At 50.4% G+C, this 24585-nt stretch overlaps 3 protein-coding genes across 5 annotated transcripts in view; 2 read left to right on the forward strand and 1 right to left on the reverse strand.

Moving 5' to 3' along the window:
- Positions 1-20442, forward strand: part of LOC112258791 (neurogenic locus notch homolog protein 2-like) — a 47420-nt gene extending 26978 nt beyond the window's left edge. For all 3 annotated transcript variants that reach the window (XM_042327495.1, XM_042327497.1, XM_042327496.1), the window contains 19 exons: positions 1073-1186; positions 4246-4479; positions 4617-5066; positions 7109-7495; positions 7773-8001; positions 8135-8336; positions 8739-8895; positions 9883-10067; positions 10200-10332; positions 12262-12519; positions 12625-12737; positions 13159-13694; positions 13795-14270; positions 14411-14636; positions 14748-15007; positions 15242-15546; positions 15745-15892; positions 16027-16124; positions 16245-20442. In XM_042327495.1, the coding sequence (XP_042183429.1) occupies positions 1073-1186; positions 4246-4479; positions 4617-5066; positions 7109-7495; positions 7773-8001; positions 8135-8336; positions 8739-8895; positions 9883-10067; positions 10200-10332; positions 12262-12519; positions 12625-12737; positions 13159-13694; positions 13795-14270; positions 14411-14636; positions 14748-15007; positions 15242-15546; positions 15745-15892; positions 16027-16124; positions 16245-17732 (5999 nt within the window). In that variant the 3' untranslated portion in view covers positions 17733-20442. The remainder of the gene's footprint in view (positions 1-1072; positions 1187-4245; positions 4480-4616; positions 5067-7108; positions 7496-7772; positions 8002-8134; positions 8337-8738; positions 8896-9882; positions 10068-10199; positions 10333-12261; positions 12520-12624; positions 12738-13158; positions 13695-13794; positions 14271-14410; positions 14637-14747; positions 15008-15241; positions 15547-15744; positions 15893-16026; positions 16125-16244) is intronic.
- Positions 20443-21378: 936 nt separating this feature from the next.
- On the forward strand, positions 21379-22194 carry LOC112259214 (microfibril-associated glycoprotein 4). The gene is made up of 3 exons (XM_042327882.1): positions 21379-21568; positions 21714-21881; positions 22024-22194. The coding sequence occupies exons 1-3, from the start codon at positions 21379-21381 to the stop codon at positions 22155-22157; spliced, it is 492 nt and encodes a 163-aa protein (XP_042183816.1). The 3' UTR covers positions 22158-22194.
- Positions 22195-22618: 424 nt separating this feature from the next.
- Positions 22619-24272, reverse strand: LOC121847323 (retinol dehydrogenase 8-like). Its single transcript, XM_042327931.1, has 3 exons — positions 24179-24272; positions 23057-23240; positions 22619-22928 (listed from the first exon to the last, which is right to left on the reverse strand). Exons 1-3 carry the CDS (start codon positions 24193-24195, stop codon positions 22860-22862), a joined length of 270 nt encoding a protein of 89 aa, XP_042183865.1. The 5' UTR covers positions 24196-24272; the 3' UTR covers positions 22619-22859.
- Positions 24273-24585: the final 313 nt, after the last annotated feature.

Consider the following 24585-nt stretch of genomic DNA (forward strand, 5'->3'; position numbering starts at 1 on the left):
CTTCCTCTCCTCATCTATGGTGGAATGTGGAAGGGACAGCAGTCCTACTAATGAGATTCTTTTTCAGGTTGGCAATTTACATCTGGGGCAGACATCCCCCCTCACCCCCCATCTAGCTATTGAGCCTGTAGCTGATGCAGGCAGGGGGGGGGGGTCCCTGAGAGAGAAAACAATCCCACTGTCTCTCTCCCTCTAACCTCCTGCCCCAAGCAGCAACACAGACCCATAGACCAGGTCCATCCTCCTCACACTGTTAATCACCACTAGGTATTCCTAAACCGACCGCACCAATTGACTCCTCCATGGGCCCCTTCCCCATTGATTTCTGTTGCTTTTTCTTAGACATGGAATACAAGTTCATTTAAAGCCTACTTTGGTGTTTCCATCTCAACAAATTGAGACCGAGCGGTTTCAGACACTGTAGAAGAATGTACAAGATGAAATGGCTCAGCTAGTTGACCAAGGCATCAACCATATTCACTATTCTGGTTTGACATTTACATTAATGTCGGGGCAAGAAATCAATTTAAATGGTAAGCATGTGGGAGATAAAATGTTGCTGGGTTAAGCGATTGGTAGACGTGTTGGAAGTTGGAACCGTGACTTGACATTAGCAGACATTCCAGAACACAACATAGAACACTCCTTAAGAGTCCAGACATTCTCAAATTCACCACACATCCCAGAATGCATCATAGTCCAGACGTAACAGAACACTGCAGATTCCAGACATTGCAGAGCCTAACCCCCTCCAGAACCATGTTTAGGTCCTACACTGTGGATCACAGTAGACGTTTCAAGTCCATGGATCACCCAGACACTTTAGAGCCTTACCATCCCACTGTACAGACATCCCACACCTAACCTAGCCTGGAGACCTCTGGCTGACCTCACTGTGGATCACAATAGACGTTTCAAGTCCATGAATCACCCAGACACTTTAGAACCTTACCATCCCACTGTACGGACGTCCCACACCTAACCTAGCCTGGAGACCTCTGGCTGACCTCACTGTGGACCCGTCTACCGGAGCTTTTCTCTGACCCTTCACTTCTGTATTTGCCTGTCCCAGGGTTTACTGGCACCATGTGTCAGATCGACATTGACGAGTGCGCCAGCACGCCCTGCCAGAACGGGGCCAAGTGTTATGACCGGCCCAACGGATACGAGTGCCGCTGTGCTGAAGGTAAGGAGCAATAATAATGTCCATTTCTTTATGTCCATGTGTGTGTTCTGTGTTTGTGTGTGCCAGTGTGTACATATATTAGTGGTCCTAGACTGACAGTCAGCCCCTACAGCAGACAAGTGTGTCCCCTCACCTCTATAGGGGTTATAGATGGTGTTGGTCTCAGTGAGAGTGAGTGATAGTCGGGTCAGAAGACTCCCTGGTTGTGTGTCTGTTGCGGCCTCAGACTGCTGGTTGGACTGGACCTGGGAGACTGTTGCTGGAGATGGGCTGTAGATGGACTGAGGCTGAGCTTGGGTTGAAACTGGGCTGGGGTTGAGACTGGGATGGGGTTGAGACTGGACTGAGGTTGAGACTGAACTGAGGTTGAGACTGGACTGGGGTTGAGACTGGACTGGGGTTGAGACTGGGCTGGGGTTGAGACTGGGCTGGGGTTGAGACTGGGCTGGGGTTGAGACTGGACTGGGGTTGAGACTGGGCTGGGGTTGAGACTGGACTGGGGTTGAGACTGGACTGGGGTTAAGACTGGGCTGGGGTTGAGACTGGACTGGGGTTGAGACTGGGCTGGGGTTGAGACTGGGCTGGGGTTGAGACTGGGCTGGGGTTGAGACTGGACTGGGGTTGAGACCTGGACTGGGGTTGAGACTGGACTGGGGTTGAGACTGGGCTGGGGTTGAGACTGGGCTTGGATTGAGACTGGGCTGGGCTGGGGTTGAGATTGGGCTGGGGTTGAGACTGGGCTGGGGTTGAGACTGGACTGGGGTTGAGACTGGACTGGGGTTGAGACTGGGCTGGGGATGAGACTGTACTGGGGTTGAGACTGGGTGGGGTTGAGACTGGGCTGGGGTTGAGACCTGGACTGGGGTTGAGACTGGACTGGGGTTGAGACTGGGCTGGGGTTGAGACTGGGCTTGGATTGAGACTGGGCTGGGCTGGGGTTGAGATTGGGCTGGGGTTGAGACTGGGCTGGGGTTGAGACTGGACTGGGGTTGAGACTGGACTGGGGTTGAGACTGGGCTGGGGATGAGACTGTACTGGGGTTGAGACTGGGTGGGGTTGAGACTGGGCTGGGGTTGAGACTGGACTGGGGTTGAGACTGGGCTGGGGTTGAGACTGGGCTTGGATTGAGACAGGGCTTGGATTGAGACTGGGCTGGGGTTGAGGCTGGGCTGAGGTTGAGACTTGGCTGGGGTTGAGACTGGGCTGGGGTTGAGGCTGGGCTGAGGTTGAGACTGGACTGGGGTTGATGCTGGGCTGGGGTTGAGGCTGGGCTGGGGTTGATGCTGGGCTGAGGTTGAGACTGGACTGGGGTTGAGACTGGGCTGGGGTTGAGACTGGGCTGGGGTTGAGACTGGACTGGGGTTGAGACTGGACTGGGTTGAGACTGGGCTGGGGTTGAGACTGGGCTTGGATTGAGACTGGGCTGGGCTGGGGTTGAGATTGGGCTGGGGTTGAGACTGGGCTGGGGTTGAGACTGGACTGGGGTTGAGACTGGACTGGGGTTGAGACTGGGCTGGGGATGAGACTGTACTGGGGTTGAGACTGGGTGGGGTTGAGACTGGGCTGGGGTTGAGACCTGGACTGGGGTTGAGACTGGACTGGGGTTGAGACTGGGCTGGGGTTGAGACTGGGCTTGGATTGAGACTGGGCTGGGCTGGGGTTGAGATTGGGCTGGGGTTGAGACTGGGCTGGGGTTGAGACTGGACTGAGACTGGACTGGGGTTGAGACTGGGCTGGGGATGAGACTGTACTGGGGTTGAGACTGGGTGGGGTTGAGACTGGGCTGGGGTTGAGACTGGACTGGGGTTGAGACTGGGCTGGGGTTGAGACTGGGCTTGGATTGAGACAGGGCTTGGATTGAGACTGGGCTGGGGTTGAGGCTGGGCTGAGGTTGAGACTTGGCTGGGGTTGAGACTGGGCTGGGGTTGAGGCTGGGCTGAGGTTGAGACTGGACTGGGGTTGATGCTGGGCTGGGGTTGATGCTGGGCTGAGGTTGAGACTGGACTGGGGTTGAGACTGGGCTGGGGTTGAGACTGGGCTGGGGTTGAGACTGGACTGGGGTTGAGACTGGGCTGAGGTTGAGACTGGGCTGGGGTTGAGACTGGGCTGGGGTTGAGACCGAGCTGAGGCCCCAAATTCCCTCTTCTCCCCAGCCGGTCCCTCGGACCCCAGGATCACACACAGGGTCACCCAGGGCCAGCAGCTGCTGGGGGGGCGGGGGGTTAGGGCTGGTCATCCCCTCTGACATCTGTTCCTCTGTACCCCACAATACATACCCCCGCACACCCCAACACGCTGCACTGGCCTTATGGTATATCTTAGCTCACTCAAGGTCATTCCCATTCATATTAACATCTATGTGTAAGACTGTGAACAGCTCAGCTACAGTGTTTTTAGCTGTTTCTTGAGCAGGTGTGTTTGTGTTAGTAGGTCTAGTGTGTGTTTGTGTGTTTGTCGGAGGCTCTGTGTATGTGTGTGTATGGGGGAGTCTGTTGCATTGTTTAGCGGTGACCAGCTGCTTGGTATTCCCTGTCCCCCCTCCTGTTGTTGAGTGAAGTGGCCCTGTTAGACGTGGCGCGGTCCATTGTCCCCGGTGGGAACAAAGCCAGGCCTGTGAGCCTTGTCAAGGGCCCAACTCCTTCTACACCGCAAGGCCCTGTCCCCTGGCCCACAGCACGACAGTGCCTACCTAGCACCCGGCACAGCAGCACTCAACTCTCTCAACACGGCTCGGCACACTAACGAACCAACTAACACTGCTCAGTCTCACACACACCACCGTCGGCATGGAAACCATGGGGCCCAGAACTCCAAACTGTAGAAGCTTTCATAGAGAGAGAAAGAGTGGGAAATAGGGGGAGGAAATAGAGAGGGATAAAGAGGGAAGTGGAGATGGAGAGAAGTGAATGGGAGAGGGGAAATGGCAGGAGGGGTTTGGATGAGGAGAGGTGGCTGGGTGGCAGGCAGATTTAAAGAGAAATAACTATCTAAAAGATGAAGAGTGAGACGCAAAGAAACCCCAGGAGGCCTGTTCTAATTCCTGTTGTCTCTTCCCCAAGGGTACGAGGGCACACTGTGCGAGAGCAACACCAACAACTGCCAGCCTGACCCGTGCCACCACGGCACCTGCGTGGACGGCATCGCCAGCTACACGTGTAACTGCGAGGCGGGCTACACGGGTTACCGCTGTGAGAACCAGCTGAACGAGTGCCACAGTAACCCCTGCCAGAATGGGGGCAAGTGTGTGGACCTGGTCAACAAGTACATCTGCCAGTGTCAGCACGGTACCTCAGGTGAGAGAGCAGTACCAACAGAGATTCATAACACTAAATATCTTCTACTTTATTCTGATTATGGACACAGAGTTTCTGCTGGGGTCTCTGTCTTAGTACTGCTGTTAATGTGGTTGGTCTCTCTCTTGTACACACAGGTACCAACTGTGAGATTAACTTTGATGACTGCGCCAGCAAACCATGTGACTATGGCATCTGCAAGGACGGCATCAACCGCTACGACTGCGTGTGCAAACCAGGCTTCACCGGCCCTCTGTGTAACGTGGAAATGGACGAGTGCTCGTCCGGACCCTGCAGGAATGGGGGGACGTGTGTGGACGAGGAGAACGGCTTCCACTGCCAGTGTCCCGAGGGCTTCCAGCCTCCCTACTGTTACTCCCAGGTGGACGAGTGTGGCAGCAACCCCTGTGTGCACGGCGCCTGCAGAGACGACATCAACGGCTACCGCTGTGACTGTGAGCCCGGCTGGGTGGGGAAGAACTGTGACCTAGACCGTAATGACTGTCTGCCCAGCCCCTGTCAGAACGCTGGCACCTGCATTGATCAGCTGAACGGATTCACGTGCAAGTGTCGCCAGGGCTTCAGAGGTGAGCCTGCTGTCCTATCCCTAACCCTATCTCTATCTCTATCCCAACCCTAACCCTATCTCTATCCCAACCCTAACCCTATCTCTATCTCAACCCTATCTCTATTCCAACCCTAACCCTATCTCTATCCCTAACCCTATCTCTATCCCAACCCTAACCCTATCTCTATCCCAACCCTAACCCTATCTCTATCCCAACCCTATCTCTATCCCAACCCTATCTCTACCCTAACCCTATCTCTATCCCTAACCCTATCTCTATCCCAACGCTAACCCTATCTCTATCCCAACCCTAACCCTATCTCTATCCCTAACCCTATCTCTATCCCTAACCCTATCTCTATCCCAACCCTATCTCTATCCCAACCCTAACCCTATCTCTATCCCTAACCCTATCTCTATCCCAACCCTAACCCTATCTCTATCCCAACCCTAACCCTATCTCTATCCCAACCCTAACCCTATCTCTATCCCAACCCTAACCCTATCTCTATCCCTACCCTATCTCTATCCCAATCCTAACCCTATCTCTATCCCAACCCTAACCCTATCTCTATTCCAACCCTATTTCTATCCCTAACCCTATCTCTATCCCTAACCCTGACTCTACCCCAAACCCTATCTCTATCCCTAACCCTGACTCTACCCCAAACCCTATCTCTATCCCTAACCCTGACTCTACCCCAAACCCTATCTCTATCCCGAAGCCTTGACTCTACCCCAAACCCTATCTCTATCCCGAAGCCTGACTCTACCCCAAACCCTATCTCTATCCCGAACCCTGACTCTACCCCAAACCCTATCTCTATCCCGAACCCTGACTCTACCCCAAACCCTATCTCTACCCCGAACCCTGACTCTTCCCCAAACCCTATCTCTATCCCTAAGCCTGACTCTACCCCAAACCCTATCTCTATCCCGAAGCCAGACTCTACCCCAAACCCTATCTCTATCCCGAAGCCTGACTCTACCCCAAACCCTATCTCTATCCCGAACCCTGACTCTACCCCAAACCCTATCTCTATCCCGAAGCCTGACTCTACCCCAAACCCTATCTCTATCCCGAAGCCTGACTCTACCCTAAACCCTATCTCTATCCCGAAGCCTGACTCTACCCCAAACCCTATCTCTATCCCGAACCCCGACTCTACCCCAAACCCTATCTCTATCCCGAACCCTGACTCTACCCCAAACCCTATCTCTATCCCGAACCCTGACTCTACCCCAAACCCTATCTCTATCCCGAAGCCTGACTCTACCCCAAACCCTATCTCTATCCCGAAGCCTGACTCTACCCTAAACCCTATCTCTATCCCGAAGCCTGACTCTACCCCAAACCCTATCTCTATCCCGAACCCCGACTCTACCCCAAACCCTATCTCTATCCCGAACCCTGACTCTACCCCAAACCCTATCTCTATCCCGAAGCCTGACTCTACCCCAAACCCTATCTCTATCCCGAAGCCTGACTCTACCCTAAACCCTATCTCTATCCCGAAGCCTGACTCTACCCCAAACCCTATCTCTATCCCGAACCCCGACTCTACCCCAAACCCTATCTCTATCCCGAACCCTGACTCTACCCCAAACCCTATCTCTATCCCGAACCCTGACTCTACCCCAAACCCTATCTCGATCCCAAACCCTAACTCTAGACACACAGAGGCACTACAAACATACACCAGACACCCGTGATGTATACACTCTCACAGTATACAAACACATGGTAGATAAACACCCACCTGGAGATGTATGTATGCACCAAAACACTTGACCATCTACAGACCGTGTAAACTTCTGTACTTTATTCTAGTGCCATCTGATGTTTCACACATCTCAAGAGGCCTTGTTTGGTTTCCAGATAATCCATAAAGGCTCCCATCTAATATATTGGCTCATAACACCCCCTAGTGTATATGTAAAGAACTGCAGCGGTTGACAGACAAGGTTTGTCCCCATGTTAAATTAACCTACTCAATGACTCTACTCTGTATCGTAATCTAACACATCTCCCTTGTGTTCGCTCTGTCCTGCATTGCCTAGGTAACCTGTGCCAGGTCAACATCAACGAGTGTTCGTCCAGTCCGTGTCTGAACCAGGGCACGTGTGTGGACGGCGTGGCCAGTTTCACCTGTCTGTGTGAGCTGCCCTACAGCGGGCCCACCTGTGCCGACGTGCTCACCCCCTGCTCCCCCAACCCCTGTGCCAACCATGCCCTGTGCACCAACACACCTGACTACCTGGGCTACCAGTGCAACTGCCAGCAAGGATGGCAAGGTCAGCTGTGCAACATTGACGTGAACGAGTGCATCGCCAACCCGTGTAAGAACCGTGGTACCTGCACCAACACACTGGGAGGGTTCGTGTGCTCCTGCCGCGGCGGCTTCACCGGGCCCAACTGTGAGACGGACATCAATGACTGTGCCCCTAGTGAGTGACCAATGAGAGACTAGCAATATTCTATTACTGTACTTCATTATCCATAGAACCACAGTCTCTGCTGCTGCTGTACAATACTGGCCTCCATATCTGATTCTACTTCCTCCAACTCCAGTTTATCACATTATCCATAGAACTATCCATAGAACCCCCCCTCTCTCTCTCTCTCTCTCTCTCTCTCGCTCTCTCTCTCTCTCTCTCTCTCTCTCTCTCTCTCTCTCTCTCTCTCTCTCTCTCTCTCTCTCTCTCTCTCTCTCTCTTCCTGCAGGCCCGTGTCTGAGTGGGGGTTCCTGTACGGACGGTGTGAACTCGTTCCACTGCAGCTGTCTGCCAGGCTTCACGGGGCCTCGCTGTGCCGTGGAGGTCAACGAGTGTCAGAGTGCCCCCTGTAAGAACGGAGACACCTGCACAGACTACGTCAACAGCTACACCTGCACCTGCAGACCTGGCTTCACTGGCATTAACTGTGAGACCAACATCCCAGACTGCACTGAAAGGTGAGTCTCATAGTCCACTGTGTTTGTGTGCGTGCACGTGTGCCCTTTGTGACCTTTGAAACGGTGCGTGTTCTGATGTGTGCAGAATGGATCAGCAGTGATGATTGAACTTTCTTTTACCCTACACCCACAGCTCATGCTTCAACGGAGGTACCTGTACAGACAAGATCAACGGCTACTCCTGTACCTGTCGCTCAGGCTTCACAGGCTCCCACTGCCAGTATGAGGTGAATGAGTGTGACTCCCAGCCCTGCCTCAACGGAGGGGTCTGCCAGGACGCTCTGGAGTCCTTCCGCTGCTCCTGCCCCAAGGGATACACAGGCAACCGCTGCCAGGTACACACACAGCATATACAACACTATACAATTATAGACTATACAATTATATTCTATACAATATTTTCTATACAATTTTATACTATTCTGTTCTATTCTATACTATACTATTATATTCTATATGATTCTATACTATTTTTTGCTACACAATAGTATTATATTCTATACTATTTTTTGTTACACAATACTATTATATTCTATACTATTCTTTTCTATGCTATTATATTCTATACTATTACATTCTATACTTTTATATTCTATACTATTCTATTATTTTCTATGCTATACTATTATATTCTATACTATTATTTTCTATACTATTCTATTCTATACCAATCCAGAAAGCATTAACACAAACATATATTCAGATACTGTGGTGTTAAGCTGGTTCTGTCTCTCCAGATGCCAGTGGACTGGTGCAGACGCTCGTCTCCCTGTCAGAACGGAGGGCGCTGTCGTCAGAAGGACGCCTCCTTCTCCTGTGAGTGTCTGGGAGGCTGGTCTGGACGCTACTGTGACATCCCTGGGGTTTCCTGTGAGGTTGCCGCACTCAAGAGAGGTACGGAGGAATGCTCTGTTCTTGTTATTTTTGTGTGTGTGTGTGTGTTTACTGTAAGTGTTTAGCGCAGCAGTGTTAAACTCATTTTACCCCGGGGGCCGCATTCGGTCTTCAACCAGGTCCAGAGGGCCGCACACAAAAATCTTTATATTTCCTCTCCATCAGTTAGCAAATAATTGTCCTCTATCCATAGTTGTAGGATTTTCTGATGCTCCCTGACGGTCTAGCTTCATTTTGGTGATTATTAGAGAGCTGGAAACAGTCAACAAACTGTATGAATGTAGGTCCATTATCATTACTACACTGTTTCCATTTGGTTTTAGTCCTTTTAAAGTATATTGAGTTCGTACATATTGATAAGAGAATTTCCAATCCCAATGATAATAACAATCAATCAATAGCTCTGACCAATTCCCGAGATCTGTAAGACCATGGGTTTAATAATCATTAGTCAAAGACTCAGCTTATACAAAAGGTTAGTATAGTTTATTCAGGGAACGTTCTAAAGTCAAGAATACAAAACAATTCAATTTATACTGACTTCTCACGCCCACGCATACACACAACGCACACACTGTCTGTCTCTCTACCCAGCCGACAGAGATAGTGACCTTGTCCTTGAGACGTACTCCCCGTTCTCTCCCAAATCTCTAGTCAGGACGGCACCAAGCTCAGACAGTCTATGTTTATAATACCATAAAGACATATTGTTTTACCATAATTCTGACTAGAATTACACATTTATTGATTATGATTTTATACATTCTAATCAATTCCATACAATTATATGTTTCAGGGCAGAATATTCTAATCATTCAATTAACAGACAATTCTCACCTATCAATCTCACCTATCACATATATATTTTGTTTTACTCAAACCACCCACAGGCCCTATGTTTGACACCCCTGGTTTAGGGCATGTATGCAGTATGTGTTTGTATGTACACCATGGTATAACTTTCCCCGGTCTCTTGTCTGCTCCCAGGCCTCCAGACAGACGAGCTGTGTCATCACGGAGGTCACTGTGTCAACACAGGCAACACCCACTACTGTAAGTGTCCCACAGACTACACAGACAGCTACTGTGAGAGCCAGGTGGACCACTGTGAGGACAAACACTGTCGCAACGGCGCCACCTGCAGGGGCTACGTGGGAGGATACCAGTGTGACGTGAGTCGGATTAGTCAAGTCAGAATTCTGTATAAACTTCAGTTTGTCTAATAACTCTGAAGTGATTGTCTTAATGTTGTTGTAATATGGTTCTAGATATGATGTTAATGTTATGTGTCTATGGCCCTGCAGTGTATGCCGGGCTACACCGGAGAGAACTGTGAGATGGAGGTCAACGAGTGCCAGTCTCACCCGTGCCAGAACGGTGGCACCTGCATTGACCTGGTTGGACACTACATCTGCTCCTGCCCACCTGGCACCTTGGGTATGTCCTCTGTACTCACCCATGTCCTCTTCCGTACTCACAACATTTCTTCTTCCATATTCACAACATATCCTCTTCACATATCCTCTTCCAAACTCACAACATGTCCTCTTTACATGTCCACTTCCATACTCACAACGTGTCCTCTTCTGTACTCCCCCATGTCCTCTTCCATACTCACCCATGTCCTCTTCCATACTCACAACATGTCCTCTTCCATGCTCACCCATGTCCTCTTCCATACTCACTACATGTCCTCTTCCATACTCACTACATGTCCTTTTCCATACTCACCCATGTCCTCTTCCATACTCACAACATGTCCTCTTCCATACTCACAACATGTCTTCTTCCATACTCACAACATGTCCTCTTCCATACTCACAACATGTCCTTGTCCATACTCACAACATGTCCTCTTCCATACTCACAACATGTCTTCTTCCATACTCACAACATGTCCTCTTCCATACTCACAACATGTCTTCTTCCATACTCACAACATGTCCTCTTCCATACTCACAACGTGTCCTCTTCCATACTCACAACATGTCCTCTTCCATACTCACAATGTGTCCTCTTCCATACTCACAGCATGTCCTCTTCCATACTCACCCATGTCCTCTTCTGCACTCACAACGTGTCCTCTTCCATACTCACAGCATGTCCTCTTCCATACTCACAGTATGTCCTCTTCCATACTCACAGCATGTCCTCTTCCATACTCACAGCATGTCCTCTTCCATACTCACAGCATGTCCTCTTCCATACTCACAGCATGTCCTCTTCCATACTCACAGCATGTCCTCTTCCATACTCACAGCATGTCCTCTTCCATACTCACAGCATGTCCTCTTCCATACTCACCCATGGTGCTGCCTGGTACATGTACAGATCAAATACACTGCTGGTGATGCCTGGTACATGTACAGATCAATTACACTGCTGGTGCTGCCTGGTACATGTATAGATCAAATACACTGCTGGTGCTGCCTGGTACATGTACAGATCAATTACACTGCTGGTGCTGCCTGGTACATGTATAGATCAAATACACTGCTGGTGCTGCCTGGTACATGTACAGATCAATTACACTGCTGGTGCTGCCTGGTACATGTACAGATCAATTACACTGCTGGTGCTGCCTGGTACATGTACAGATCAAATACACTGTGGGTGCTGCCTGGTACATGTACAGATCAAATACACTGCTGGTGCTGCCTGGTACATGTACAGATCAATTACACTGCTGGTGCTGCCTGGTACATGTATAGATCAAATACACTGATTGTGCTGCCTGGTACATGTACAGATCAATTACACTGCTGGTGCTGCCTGGTACATGTACAGATCAATTACACTGCTGGTGCTGCCTGGTACATGTACAGATCAATTACACTGCTGGTGCTGCCTGGTACACGTACAGATCAAATACACTGCTGGTGCTGCCTGGTACATGTACAGATCAATTACACTGCTGGTGCTGCCTGGTACATGTACAGATCAAATACGCCGCTGGTGCTGCCTGGTACATGTACAGATCAATTACACTGCTGGTGCTGCCTGGTACATGTACAGATCAAATACACTGCTGGCACTGCCTGGTCCATGTACAGATCAAATACACTGCTGGTGCTGCCTGGTAAATGTACAGATCAATTACACTGCTGGTGCTGCCTGGTAAATGTACAGATCAATTACACTGCTGGAAGTCAGATTAAGCCGTTAACATGTCCTAATAATTAGAGAAGATTGCTCAGACAACCAGGTGTTTTAATCTGCGTATGCTTACTACCATTATAACCTTACGCTGATTAAGATAAGAAGAGTAAGGTGTTTACATTACTAATGCCATACTCAGTTTGATATTTCATTACTAGTGTGCATGTAAACATACTCAATGTTGATACCTGTCCATCTCTCCTACAGGTGTTCTGTGTGAGATCAACGAGGATGACTGTGCTCCTCCTCTGCGGCTGCGCGGGACTCCTCCTAAGTGTCTGAACAACGGTACCTGTGTGGACAGAGTGGGGGGCTACCGCTGTAACTGTCCCCCTGGCTTCACTGGAGAGAGGTGTGAGGGGGACATCAACGAGTGTCACTCCAACCCCTGCAGCCCCGCCAACAGTCTGGACTGCATCCAGCTCCCCAACGACTACCAGTGTGTCTGCAAGCCCGGCTTCACAGGTAAGGAGGGTGCGCGTGTGTGTATAGTCGTATTGCTGTGTAATAAATGTGTGTGTTTGTATCTGTTTGCGCCACTCTAACGTGTGTGTGTGTTATTGTGTGCAGGTCGGCGGTGCCAGAGCAGGTTCAGTGTGTGTGAGTCTCAGCCCTGTCAGAACGGAGGGGCCTGTTCTGTCTCCAGCAGCTCAGCTCTTGGATACGCCTGTACCTGTCAGCTGGTAAGTATCAACATGTCGCTGTGGCACACTTTTACCCCGTGTCTAGTCCGCCTGTGGAAACAGCTGATATTTCTACAACCATCTCTGTCTCCCTGAACTTCCCTGCTCACAGAGCATAACCTAGAACCATCTCTGTCTCCCTGAACTTCCCTGCTCACAGAGCATAACCTAGAACCATCTCTGTCTCCCTAAACTTCCCTGCTCACAGAGCATAACCTAGAACCATATGTCTCCCTGAACCTCCCTGCTCACAGAGCATAACCTAGAACCATAAGTCTCCCTGAACTTCCCTGCTCACAGAGCATAACCTAGAACCATATGTCAAAGCCCCCTGGATTTATTACAATGCTAACGTCCTGTAGTTGACCACATCTGTTTCCTACCCACACTGACGTTGTATGTGATTGTTCTCTCTCCTCAGGGCTATGCTGGGAACAACTGTGAGAGGAGCATGTTGTGTCGGGAGTTGTCTTGCTATAATGGAGGTAGTTGTGCTCTGACCACGAGGGGCGCCCGCTGTACCTGCCTGACAGGCTATGCCGGACCCCAGTGCCAGCACCGTAGTAACGAGGGCTGCTCCTCCCAGCCGTGCCGCAACGGAGGCATCTGCACTGAGGAGACCAGCTTCCCCTTCTTCCTCTGCCAGTGTGCCCAAGGCTGGACGGGCAAGCGCTGCGAGCAGGGCAGCACCAGGCTGATAGAGACCCTTCTGCCGCCCGCCTGCCCCCTGGCCGACTGCCACGGCAAGGCCAACGACGGTGTCTGCGACAAGGAGTGCAACACATTCCCCTGCCGCTGGGATGGGAGCGACTGCTCGCTGGCGGTGAACCCGTGGGCGCGCTGCACCGACCCGCGCTGCTGGCGTGTCTTCAACAACAGCCAGTGTGACGAGTCGTGCAACAACGCCAACTGCCTCTACGACAACTTTGACTGCAAGAGCAAGGAGAAAATCTGCAAGTAAGTACTCCACCGCCAGCATTCTGTTCTGGACTCTCATTCTTTCACCTTAGACCCTCTAAGCTGATCTCTGTAACTCTCTCTGTAATCTCTCCACCAGTCCCATCTACGAGGCGTACTGCATCGACCACTACGCTGACGGCCGCTGTGACCAGGGCTGTAACTCAGAGGAGTGTGGCTGGGACGGTCTGGACTGTGCAGGGAAGGTTCCAGAGAATCTGGCTGACGGGGTGCTGGTCCTGGTGGTCCTGCTACCCCCGGACGAACTCGTGAATACGGCCCCTGCCTTCCTGCAGAAGCTCAGCGCCATCCTGAGAACTACCCTGCGCTTCCGCCTGGACCACAACGGAGAGCCCATGATTCGACCCTACACCCGCAGAGAGGCGCGCCTCAAACGAGAGCTGCAGCCCCACCAGGAGGTGATTGGGTCCATCGTGTACCTGGAGATAGACAACCGTCTGTGTTCCCAGCGGTCTGACGACTGTTTCCCTTCGGCTGACAGTGCAGCAGACTACCTGGGAGCTCTGTCAGCCGTGGAGATGCTCCACTTCCCCTACCACATCAAAGAAGTCCGCGGTGAGTAGAAACCCACAGACACTAAACCAGGATACAGAATAACGTTACAAACATTTATATATATATATATATATATGTAATTTCTCCATCAAATACTGTAACCACAGCTCGTATACTAAAGTCCTTGTAATAACATGTAGGTGAGAAGATCCAAGAATCTGTAGACATGCCAGAGTGGGGCAAGCTGATGCTGGTGGGCGTGGCAGCCCTGTTCCTATTGGTCATCCTGGTGGTGGGCGTGCTGATCGGCCGCAGAAAGAGAGAACACAGCACCCTGTGGTTCCCCGAGGGCTTCTTCCCCAAGAAGGAACCCAGCAGCAACAAGAACCGCAGGGAACCCTTAGGCCAGGACGCACTGGGCATGAAGTGAGTAACCACACTGTTGTGTCCTCACTTACAGCACTCCTATGGTGATTCCAAATCAATGTATCTGCTCCACTATGGTATTGTGACTGTGTGTTACCGGTCTCTCTCCAGATACATGCCCAGGACGGTGGAGGAGTCTCTGCTTGGCGACCACAGTGACTCGTGGATCGACACAGACTGCCCCGAGGCCAAGAGACTGAAGGTTGAGGAGCCCAGTATCCTGTCAGACAGTGAAGACACTGTAGACTGTAGACAGTGGACCCAGCACCACCTAGCGGCTGCAGACATCCGCATGCCCCCCTCCATGGCCCTCACCCCGCCCCAGGGAGAGTTCGACCAGGACTGCATGGACGTCAACGTCCGAGGACCTGGTCAGTATTGAAATTAACCACATGGAGCGTTGTTGTGTCATGTGCAGTGTTGTATGTGTCTGGACTGGAATCCTTGAGGCTGTAGTATATCCTTTAAAAAACGCTCCTCCTGATTCGTATTCCCGGTGTTTATTGTTAGTTGCTACGTTTGATCTCTTTGATCTGTTCCTGTCCGTTGTGATTTGATTGACACATTGACTGACCCTTCGCCTCTCCCGTCCTTCTCCCCTCCAGACGGTTTCACCCCTCTGATGCTGGCGTCGTTCTGCGGTGGCGGTCTGGAGCCCGAGCTCCCCGAGGAGGAGGAGTCAGAGGAGTGTTCCGCCAACATCATCTCTGACCTCATCTACCAGGGCGCCACATTGGCCGCCCAGACGGACCGCACTGGAGAGACCGCCCTTCACCTGGCTGCCCGCTATGCCCGCGCTGACGCCGCTAAGCGGCTGTTGGACGCCGGGGCCGACGCCAACGCGCAAGACAACACAGGGCGTACGCCGCTACACGCCGCCGTGGCAGCCGACGCCCAGGGGGTCTTCCAGGTAAACACACACTGTTCAGATGCTTAATGTTTAAGTTATATCTTCACACTTACTCAATGTATTCCTCTGTCTTTCTATACGCAGCATTACACATGTAAGACTTGACTTTGCTACTGCTTACGGTTTCCCACCTGCTGAGTAGACTGTTGTGTCATCTGCCAGACTGACATGTTATTTCTCCCTGTCTGTCCTGGTTAGATTCTGATCCGTACCCGGGCTACAGACCTGGACTCTCGTATGTACGACGGCTCCACCGCCCTGATCCTGGCTGCCCGCCTGGCCGTAGAGGGCATGGTGGAGGAACTCATCACCTGCCACGCAGACATCAACGCTGTCGACGAACTGGGTACGTGATTGGCTAAACTAGTGTGTGAGTGTGTGTGTGTGTTGAAGAGAGAGTTGATGCAGTTGAATGGTGATGCTGTGTTTCGTGGTAAGCGGTAGGATGAGTAACAACCGTGTGTGTTCCTCCCATCCCAGGTAAATCTGCTCTGCACTGGGCAGCTGCTGTCAACAACGTGGAGGCCACCATGGCCCTGCTGAAGAACGGAGCCAACAAAGACATGCAGGACCTCAAGGTACACACAGCCCTCCACCTATATCTACAACTGTCAGCTCCCCACAGTCATACAGTCTGGAATATATAGAGATATTGAGGAGCCAACATGTCTATCTCTCTCTCTCTCTCTGTATATTAGGAGGAGACGCCTCTCTTCCTGGCGGCGCGTGAGGGTAGTTGTGAGGCAGTCAAGGTCCTCCTGGCCCACTTCGCCAACAGGGAGATAACCGATCATATGGACCGTCTGCCTCGGGACATCGCCCAGGAGAGAATGCACCATGACATCGTTCAGCTGCTGGATGAGTACAACACAGTGAGGAGCCCCCAGGGCCACGGAGGGGCCCCACACCACCTGGCTGGGGGACACACCCTGTCCCCCCTCATGTGCCCCCCCAGCGCCTTCATGCCCGGCCTGAAGAACACCCCCCAGGGGAAGAAGAGTCGCCGCCCCGGGGCAAAGGGTTCAGGTCTGGGAGGGCAGCATGTCCAGAACCTGAAGGATTCAGCTAAGGCCCGCAACAAGAAGTTGACCCTGGACATGCAGAGCGCCCTGCTGGAGAGCTCTGTCACCCTGTCCCCCGTCGACTCCCTGGACTCCCCCCGCGGAGGGGCCAACAACGCCGGCTACATCACCAACCCCTGCTCCCCGGTCGCCATGCCCTCCTCTGGGCTCTTCCACTCCTCCATGTCGGTGCCCAGCACTCCCATGGTGCACAGCAGCATGATGGACGGCTCTGGTCCATTCGCTGTGTCTCTGGCCCAGCTCAACGACCTGGGAGATGGAGGCATGTCCATGCAGGGCCGCGTGTCCATGGCCAGCCAGGTCAACCAGGGCCCCCACGGCTACGTGCTCAACGCCGGCCAGCTGGGGCTCAACATGGGCCTGGTGAGCCCTGTCAGCGTGCCCTTCGACTGGCACAGCCGCATGCCCTCCTCCTCCCAGTGCGGGGGACAGGTGGTGAATCTGGTCCACAGCAGCCAGGCGGGCATGCACCCTCAGAGCCCCATGCAGCAGCAGCAGAACAGCCTCATGATGCAGCAGCACCAGCAGCATCAGCAGCACCTGTACCGCAGCGCCCAGCAGGCCATGCTGCAGCCCACGCCTGTCATTGCCAGCACGCCCATCTCCCTCAGCCCCGTCAAGCTGCCATCCATCGCAGAGCAGCAGCTCCACAACCACTCCATGGCCAGCCAGCAGAGCCTCCGCATGGGCACCTCCTCCCCATCCACCCCCCAGACGACACAGCCCCCTCCAGCCTTCTTCCAGCAGCAGCAGCAGCCTCCTCAGTCCCAGCCAGCCACTCAGCCCACCTCTCCACAGGCCTCCCAGGCCCCTCCTCCCCAGGCCAGTGGCAGCACTGCAGGCTTGGAGGACTACCCCACCCCGCCCTCCCAGCACAGCTACTCCTCCACCCTGGATGCCACTCCCAAGCATTACCTCCGCCTGTCCAGCGAGCATCCCTACCTGACCCCCTCCCCAGAGTCGCCCGAGCCCTGGTCCAGCCCCTCCCCCCACTGTGTGTCTGATTGGTCAGACTCCACCCCCAGCCCGGCGGTGGCCGGTCCTGCCCAAACCCAGATCCCACATGTCCAGGAGTCCAACGGCAAGATGCAGGTGTTTGCATGAACCCCCAAGGCACCTGGTTAACAGAGACCTGCCTGGGGGAGAGGAGAGAGGAGACGACTGGATGTAAAGGCCTGTGTGTCTGGAGTTTATGCGTCAGCCTGGTTCCAAGATTTTCATTGGATTTGGATTGACTGTGTTTTATCACGAGGACCGTCTGCTAGTGTTGTTTGCAGAGAAAGAGTAAAGGGAAATGTGTTGTCTGGATATAAAAGAACAGACAATTTAATGAAGTAAGACTTATTCTGTCACAGATGGACTTGTTTTTTTATTATTATAAAAAGTATATGAAGAAAACGAAGTCTTTCATTTCAAAGACTTAGGGATGCTCTCCTGAAAAACTAACAAACTCTTAAAAAAGTAGATAAAAGAAAGAAAAAAGCAACAATGTTGAAGGGAATTCCTTTATTTTTATTTATTGTTTTTTTGTGTTTCTCAGAACTGCCTTTTCAGGTGTTTTCTCAGCCTCTTTCTGTCCTGTCCTCTCACAGTGTTTCACACTCACCTGTTACATGGAACACATGTCTTGGGCTCACCTGGGTCCAGTGGTGTTACAAGGAAAACGACTAGTGATTCAGTCTCTCTCCACCCAGCCCACCACCACCACCGGTGTCTAACACTCTGTAGGCAGATCAACATGGGGTTCAGATAGAAAGAGGAAGAGATCCCGCCTCTCTTGACTGATGTTATTTATTTAGGCCAACAGGTAAAACGATCAGATTGGCTTGGGAACAAATATGTACTCTTTTAAGTTGGCTGTCATTAGTGATATTATGTTCTGATTTGACGAACTAGGGAAAAAAGGACTGACTACATTCCGTAGAAGTATTATGTGTAAGAATGTAGAATGATGGGCGTCTCTGAAGCACTTGACGGGACAAAGTGATGGGAGGGTGATCATGAGGTGGGGTTCTGACACTGCAATGAGGCACTCTGCTTATCCACACACAACAGCCAGGAAGGCATTTAAACATTCATTACAGTACGTACATTGGCCAGTGTTCAGTCAGACAGACAACTAAACAGAAACAGTGACATGTTCACGTTTCAACTTCCAATTGACTTAAGCCACGTTCTCCCCCAGGCCGTCTGCGTGTCAGTCCCAGGCCGTCTGCGTGTCAGTCCCAGGCCGTCTGCGTGTCAGTCCCAGGCCGTCTGCGTGTCAGTCCCAGGCTGTCTGCGTGTCAGTCCCAGGCATGGCTCGAGTCATCCTAGTCATTAGTCTCATTGGTCCTGGTCTACAGGGCTTGCCCCCCCCAGTCTGCCATCACTACTTCAGTCATGCAGCTTGTTTTCACTCATTCTGAACATTCATTCAGATGAGCATTATTATGCCAATTCTAAAATCAGCCTGTCACTGCCCTTTAGTTTTGGTTTTAACTCAGTTATGTGTTTGTTTTTTTATATACTGTATATGTGTTGACACCATGGTTACTTTTTTGAACATCTCCTCGGTGTACTAAGCTATGTTTATCAGCTGCTATTCCTTTACCACTCCCCTGCAAACATTCCTGCATGTTGCCTGTCAGTGTGATAGCATGTTTTTGACTGCTTCTATTCTAGTTCTTTGACCCCTGGTCCTGTTTTTGTGTAGCCTGAGTCCCACATCTATTTGTGCTCTCTTGCCGACTCCGTTGCTGTCATTGTTGTGCGTGTAAGACCGCACACATAGATCTGGGACTCAGGCTAGCTGTCGCGTTGGCCAATAGAAGCACATTCTCTTGCGGTTCCATTGGTAATGGAGGTGTTGGTATGTTCTCCTGCGGTTCAGTTACTGATAGGTCTGTGGACTGATTCTAACTCTGGTGCGCTCCAGTCGTCGGTCAGTCGGTCAGTGTGAGGGCCTGGCTGGTGGGTTGGGACTGTTAGTGCTCTGTCACTCCTCAGGGGGGTGCTATACTACAGCATGCAGAGGAGCGTTCCCCTGCATCTTTAGCAGCTTGCACCCCACTAGCCACGGAGAGGACAGTTACATATGACTTGTTAGAAGACGTGGAAGGAGAGAGAACACTACTATGTAGTGCTGCACCCCCCTACTGTAGCTCTTCACTATGGATGTCACTCCCCAGGGATCCAACTAACCCTCACAACCAGACCACTGCTGCTCCCTGGATAGGATACTCACTACTGGGAAAGCCAATCAGATCCTCCTCCCCTGTTCGATTTCATGACTCTGTTTCCTTCACTGGTCCAAGCCTGTTCACTATAACCAGCTACTACAGTACAGTCAGACCTGGGAGGTTTCTGGGTTGGACTGATACTAGGTTCAGATTCCAGTTCAGGGTTCATTTAGTGAAGTGTTTATTTGTTGTCCTTTGATTTCCTTTCCTGGCGACACTACTATGCTCTGTCTGTACATTTCAGATATCCCAACTTCTGTCTGTAAATAATGTTTGTCCTGTGTAGATCTACTTGTTTATGATGCATCTTGTGTTTCTAAAAAATGATTATGTACTAAAAAGGACAAAAAGAAAATGTACTTCCTTTTAGGATTATTGTGAAAATTGAGGATGTGACTGATATTTTATTGGTCTTGTATTATTAGAAGTCATAGATATTTTCTATCATTATTATTCATTCCTATACTTGTTTAAAAGTAGTTTAAAAATCATTGTACATAAAAAAAACTGTTCCACAATGTTTCTTTCTACAGACAAAAGTTGTAAAATAAGTCACTTCTAATAAAAACTGTAGGGAACTACATTTCTGTGTATCTTTTTGCATTCATCGTATTTTCACACATATATATATTTGACTTGTAATAATGTACTAATTATTAAGTATCGCATGTGAATAGAGCAAATCATTTCAAATGTAGAATATGATGTTGATTTCCGTTTTAGTGGATGGTTAAAGGCATCGCTACGGCCTTCCTGAGACCTAGAAGTACTGTCTCCCTGGGTTTAGAAATGCCTTAGCATTTCTGGGTCAGTGGTATTGACAGTACCTCTTGAGTACGTTATTACGGTGCTGAGAGTTGTGAGTTCGTGCCCATGCCGGGTGGAATTTCCACTCTTGTCACATTTGCAGTGGATTTCCACTCTGTCACAATTGCACAAAAGTAAATGAGTCTACAAGGAGGGACAGGCATGTTCTTTAAATGGTATAAAATTTAACTTCCAAAAATCTTGCTATTCATAATTATCCTCCAATTCAACGTTATTCTGGAAGCGAGGAAGGATCACAAGTACTATCTATCTTTGGACAACTTCCCTAAGGTAATTTTATCCTATCAGAGAAATAATGAAGGTGAGATTGGTTACCTTGAATAGGGGGTGGGGGTTTATTATTCTATAATAATGTCTTTAAGTTAAAGTTGACATTTATTGCAGGCTTTGGATGTGCTCATTCTACTACTCCCAGTGGCAATCAATACTCTACCATATGATATCATGCCAGTGTATTGTGTTGATGTGTATAGAAGGGGCTTTGGACACAGTGGCGTGTACACCATCTACCCTGCAGGAACAAGCTGTGAGGACCAACCTGAGGGGGTGGAAATGGACCGTGTGTACAGTGACTAGACCTTTTGTTTATAGTCTTTTGAGATTCATCAAAGTTTGTTTCACTACCACTACCTCAGGGCTCAATCCATGTTGTTGTTTGCTCAATTAACCTTTGAAGTAGAGAATGTTATCAACCAGGAGAGATGGATAAAAATTCCCCTTGTGTGGAACAGCTCATATTTCTGTGGAACATCTCATATGTCTGTGGAACATCTCAAAATGCCCCTCTATTCCAGGTGATCCAGGAGAGAAAGGATGGGACAGTGAACTTTTACCATGGATGGGACCAATACAGGAGTGGGTTTGGGCAGGCATCTGGAGAGTACTGGTTAGGTAAGAGCATGACGCACTGGACACATTTGAAATGTCTATGCTGAGATACAAAATGCATTAAATGTCTATTCATGTCTATTATTACTATCTTTAATACTCACCTCATGTTATATGTTCTCCCCCAACACCTTGTGCTCTCCCTCAGGCCTAGAAAACACCCATCTCCTCACTCAGAGGAAGCAGTATGAGTTGAGGGTGGACCTGGGGGACTTCGAAGGAGCTAAAGCCCACGTGCAGTACTCCTCCTTCTCTGTCGACTCTGAGCATGAAGGATACAAGCTGCATTTAAGTGGCTTCAAAGATGGAGATGCTGGTGAGTCTAAAGAACATTTACATTTCTCCTCCTTTCCCGTGAAACAACAGTATTACAAATCTGAAAGGACTACTTGGTCGATACAGTCTGAAGAAAGTTATACTGTAAATGGAAATGTGGAACAATCCCTTCTGCATTTCAGGAAAATCTATGGATGAACACAATGGGCAGAAGTTCTCCATCTTCGACAAAGGCCAGGGCACTCACGCTTCAAACGGTGCTAAATCATATCTATCTACCTTCTGCTCTCTCTATCCCCCTATCTCTCCTCACTAGGTTATTCACTCTGTCTCTCCAACCTTCTGCTCTCTCTATCCCCCTATCTCTCCTCACTAGGTTATTCACTCTGTCTCTCCAACCTTCTGCTCTCTCTATCCCTCTATCTCTCCTCACTAAGTTATTCACTCTGTCTCTCCAACCTTCTGCTCTCTCTATCCCCCTATCTCTCCTCACTAGGTTATTCACTCTGTCTCTCCAACCTTCTGCTCTCTCTATCCCCCTATCTCTCCTCACTAGGTTATTCACTCTGTCTCTCCAACCTTCTGCTCTCTCTATCCCCCTATCTCTCCTCACTAGGTTATTCACTCTGTCTCTCCAACCTTCTGCTCTCTCTATCCCCCTATCTCTCCTCACTAGGTTATTCACTCTGTCTCTCCAACCTTCTGCTCTCTCTATCCCCCTATCTCTCCTCACTAGGTTATTCACTCTGTCTCTCCAACCTTCTGCTCTCTCTATCCCCCTATCTCTCCTCACTAGGTTATTCACTCTGTCTCTCCAACCTTCTGCTCTCTCTATCCCCCTATCTCTCCTCACTAGGTTATTCACTCTGTCTCCAACCTTCTGCTCAATTGGAGCTCCTCTTCTGCAACATGCGCAGCAGCCCCAGACTGGCAGTGAATAGACTGTCGTGCTTGAATAGCAGCTTATAAAAGGTGTCCAGGGGTAGACGACCGGTAGGGTCTGCGTGCTTCAGGTCAGTCATGGGCATGTACACACGGTTGGTCTGGTGGCGAAACGGAGGCTCACTGTCATCAGTTGAAGTGTTTGCTGCAAGAGAGTAGAGTAGAGCGATTAGTCCCATTTAGCCACCAAAGGATGAGATGTTAAGACTGCATACCAAATAATACTAGGATAGTAGTCACAAAATATAAGATAGTGACATAACAGAGTGTTACCTCTGCTATTTCCTCGGGTGTCTGTGCGAGAGAGTTGAACACCTTCCTAGAGTAGGGCAGGTAGATCTCACGGAAGATCCTAGCAGTCTCCTCGTCTGCCCCCGCGAGGTCCATCTTCTCAGCGTCCTCGTACACCTTCCTCTTAAATTCTGTCCCCACCGGACCAGGCTCCACTAGAGTCATCCTCAGAGTGGAAGGACAGATGGACAGAGCAGGGAGAGGGACAGATGGACAGAGCAGGGAGAAGGACAGATAGACAGATCAGGGAGAAAGACAGATGGACAGAGCAGGGAGAATGACAGATGGACAGAGCAGGGAGAAGGACAGATGGACAGAGCAGGGAGAAGGACAGATGGACAGAGCAGGGAGAAGGACAGATGGACAGAGCAGGGAGAGGGACAGATTGACAGAGCAGGGAGAGGGACAGATGGACAGAGCAGGGAGATGGACAGAGCAGGAAGAAGGACAGATGGACAGAGCAGGGAGAAGGACAGATGGACAGAGCAGGGAGAAGGACAGATGGACAGAGCAGGGAGAAGGACAGACGGACAGAGCAGGGAGAAGGACAGATGGACAGAGCAGGGAGAAGGACAGATGGACAGAGCAGGGAGAAGGACAGATGGACAGAGCAGGGAGAGGGACAGATGGACAGAGCAGGGAGAGGGGCAGGTTGACAGAGCAGGGAGAGGGACAGATGGACAGAGCAGGGAGATGGACAGAGCAGGAAGAAGGACAGATGGACAGAGCAGGGAGAAGGACAGATGGACAGAGGGAGAAGGACAGATGGACAGAGCAGGGAGAAGGACAGACGGACAGAGCAGGGAGAAGGACAGATAAACAGAGCAGGGAGAAGGACAGATGGACAGAGCCGGGAGAAGGACAGATGGACAGAGCAGGGAGAGATAAAAGACCACTGTTTAACTGAGGGAATCCTCCTGCTTGCACATGCATGTGCGATCAGCTATTCCCTATCTCAGGCTAATCATCTACATGAAAACATAACCTGCGGGTTCACTGTCGGGGCATTAGGGCAAAGTCTTATTACTGCCGAGTGTTGGTTTAGTTACTGATGTATGACTCATGTGAAGTGATGTGGCTGGATCTCCTTAAATGTAGACTCACTTCACACTGAACTTCATGGCTTGTACTGCTAGACTCTCACAGAACCCCTCCACAGCAAACTTTGAAGCAGAGTAGACATCATTGAAGAGTAGCCCTGCCAATACAATCCATTCATTTGTTTTAATGTAAGATTCTATAGGGATAGGTTTAAAGCAAAGTGAACAGTCACATACCGACGACCGAGCAGCGGCTAGCCCGATGACCTATCTGGGTCATGTCATTTTGCAAACTATGGCTGCTCTACTGGGAGTTGTAGTTCTTCGTCGGCAATTTACATACGTTTTAAATCGTTGGTTTAGGAGATTGGGCTGGTGATTCCGTGACTCAGTTCTCTTAGGTGTGACAGAGTGGTGGGGCCGGTGGGGGTTGTGCTACATTCGTTAAAGAGAGGATGGCATACAGAGTAT

This window comes from Oncorhynchus tshawytscha, linkage group LG09, assembly GCF_018296145.1.
Source record: "Oncorhynchus tshawytscha isolate Ot180627B linkage group LG09, Otsh_v2.0, whole genome shotgun sequence".
Taxonomy (NCBI): Eukaryota; Metazoa; Chordata; class Actinopteri; order Salmoniformes; family Salmonidae; genus Oncorhynchus; species Oncorhynchus tshawytscha.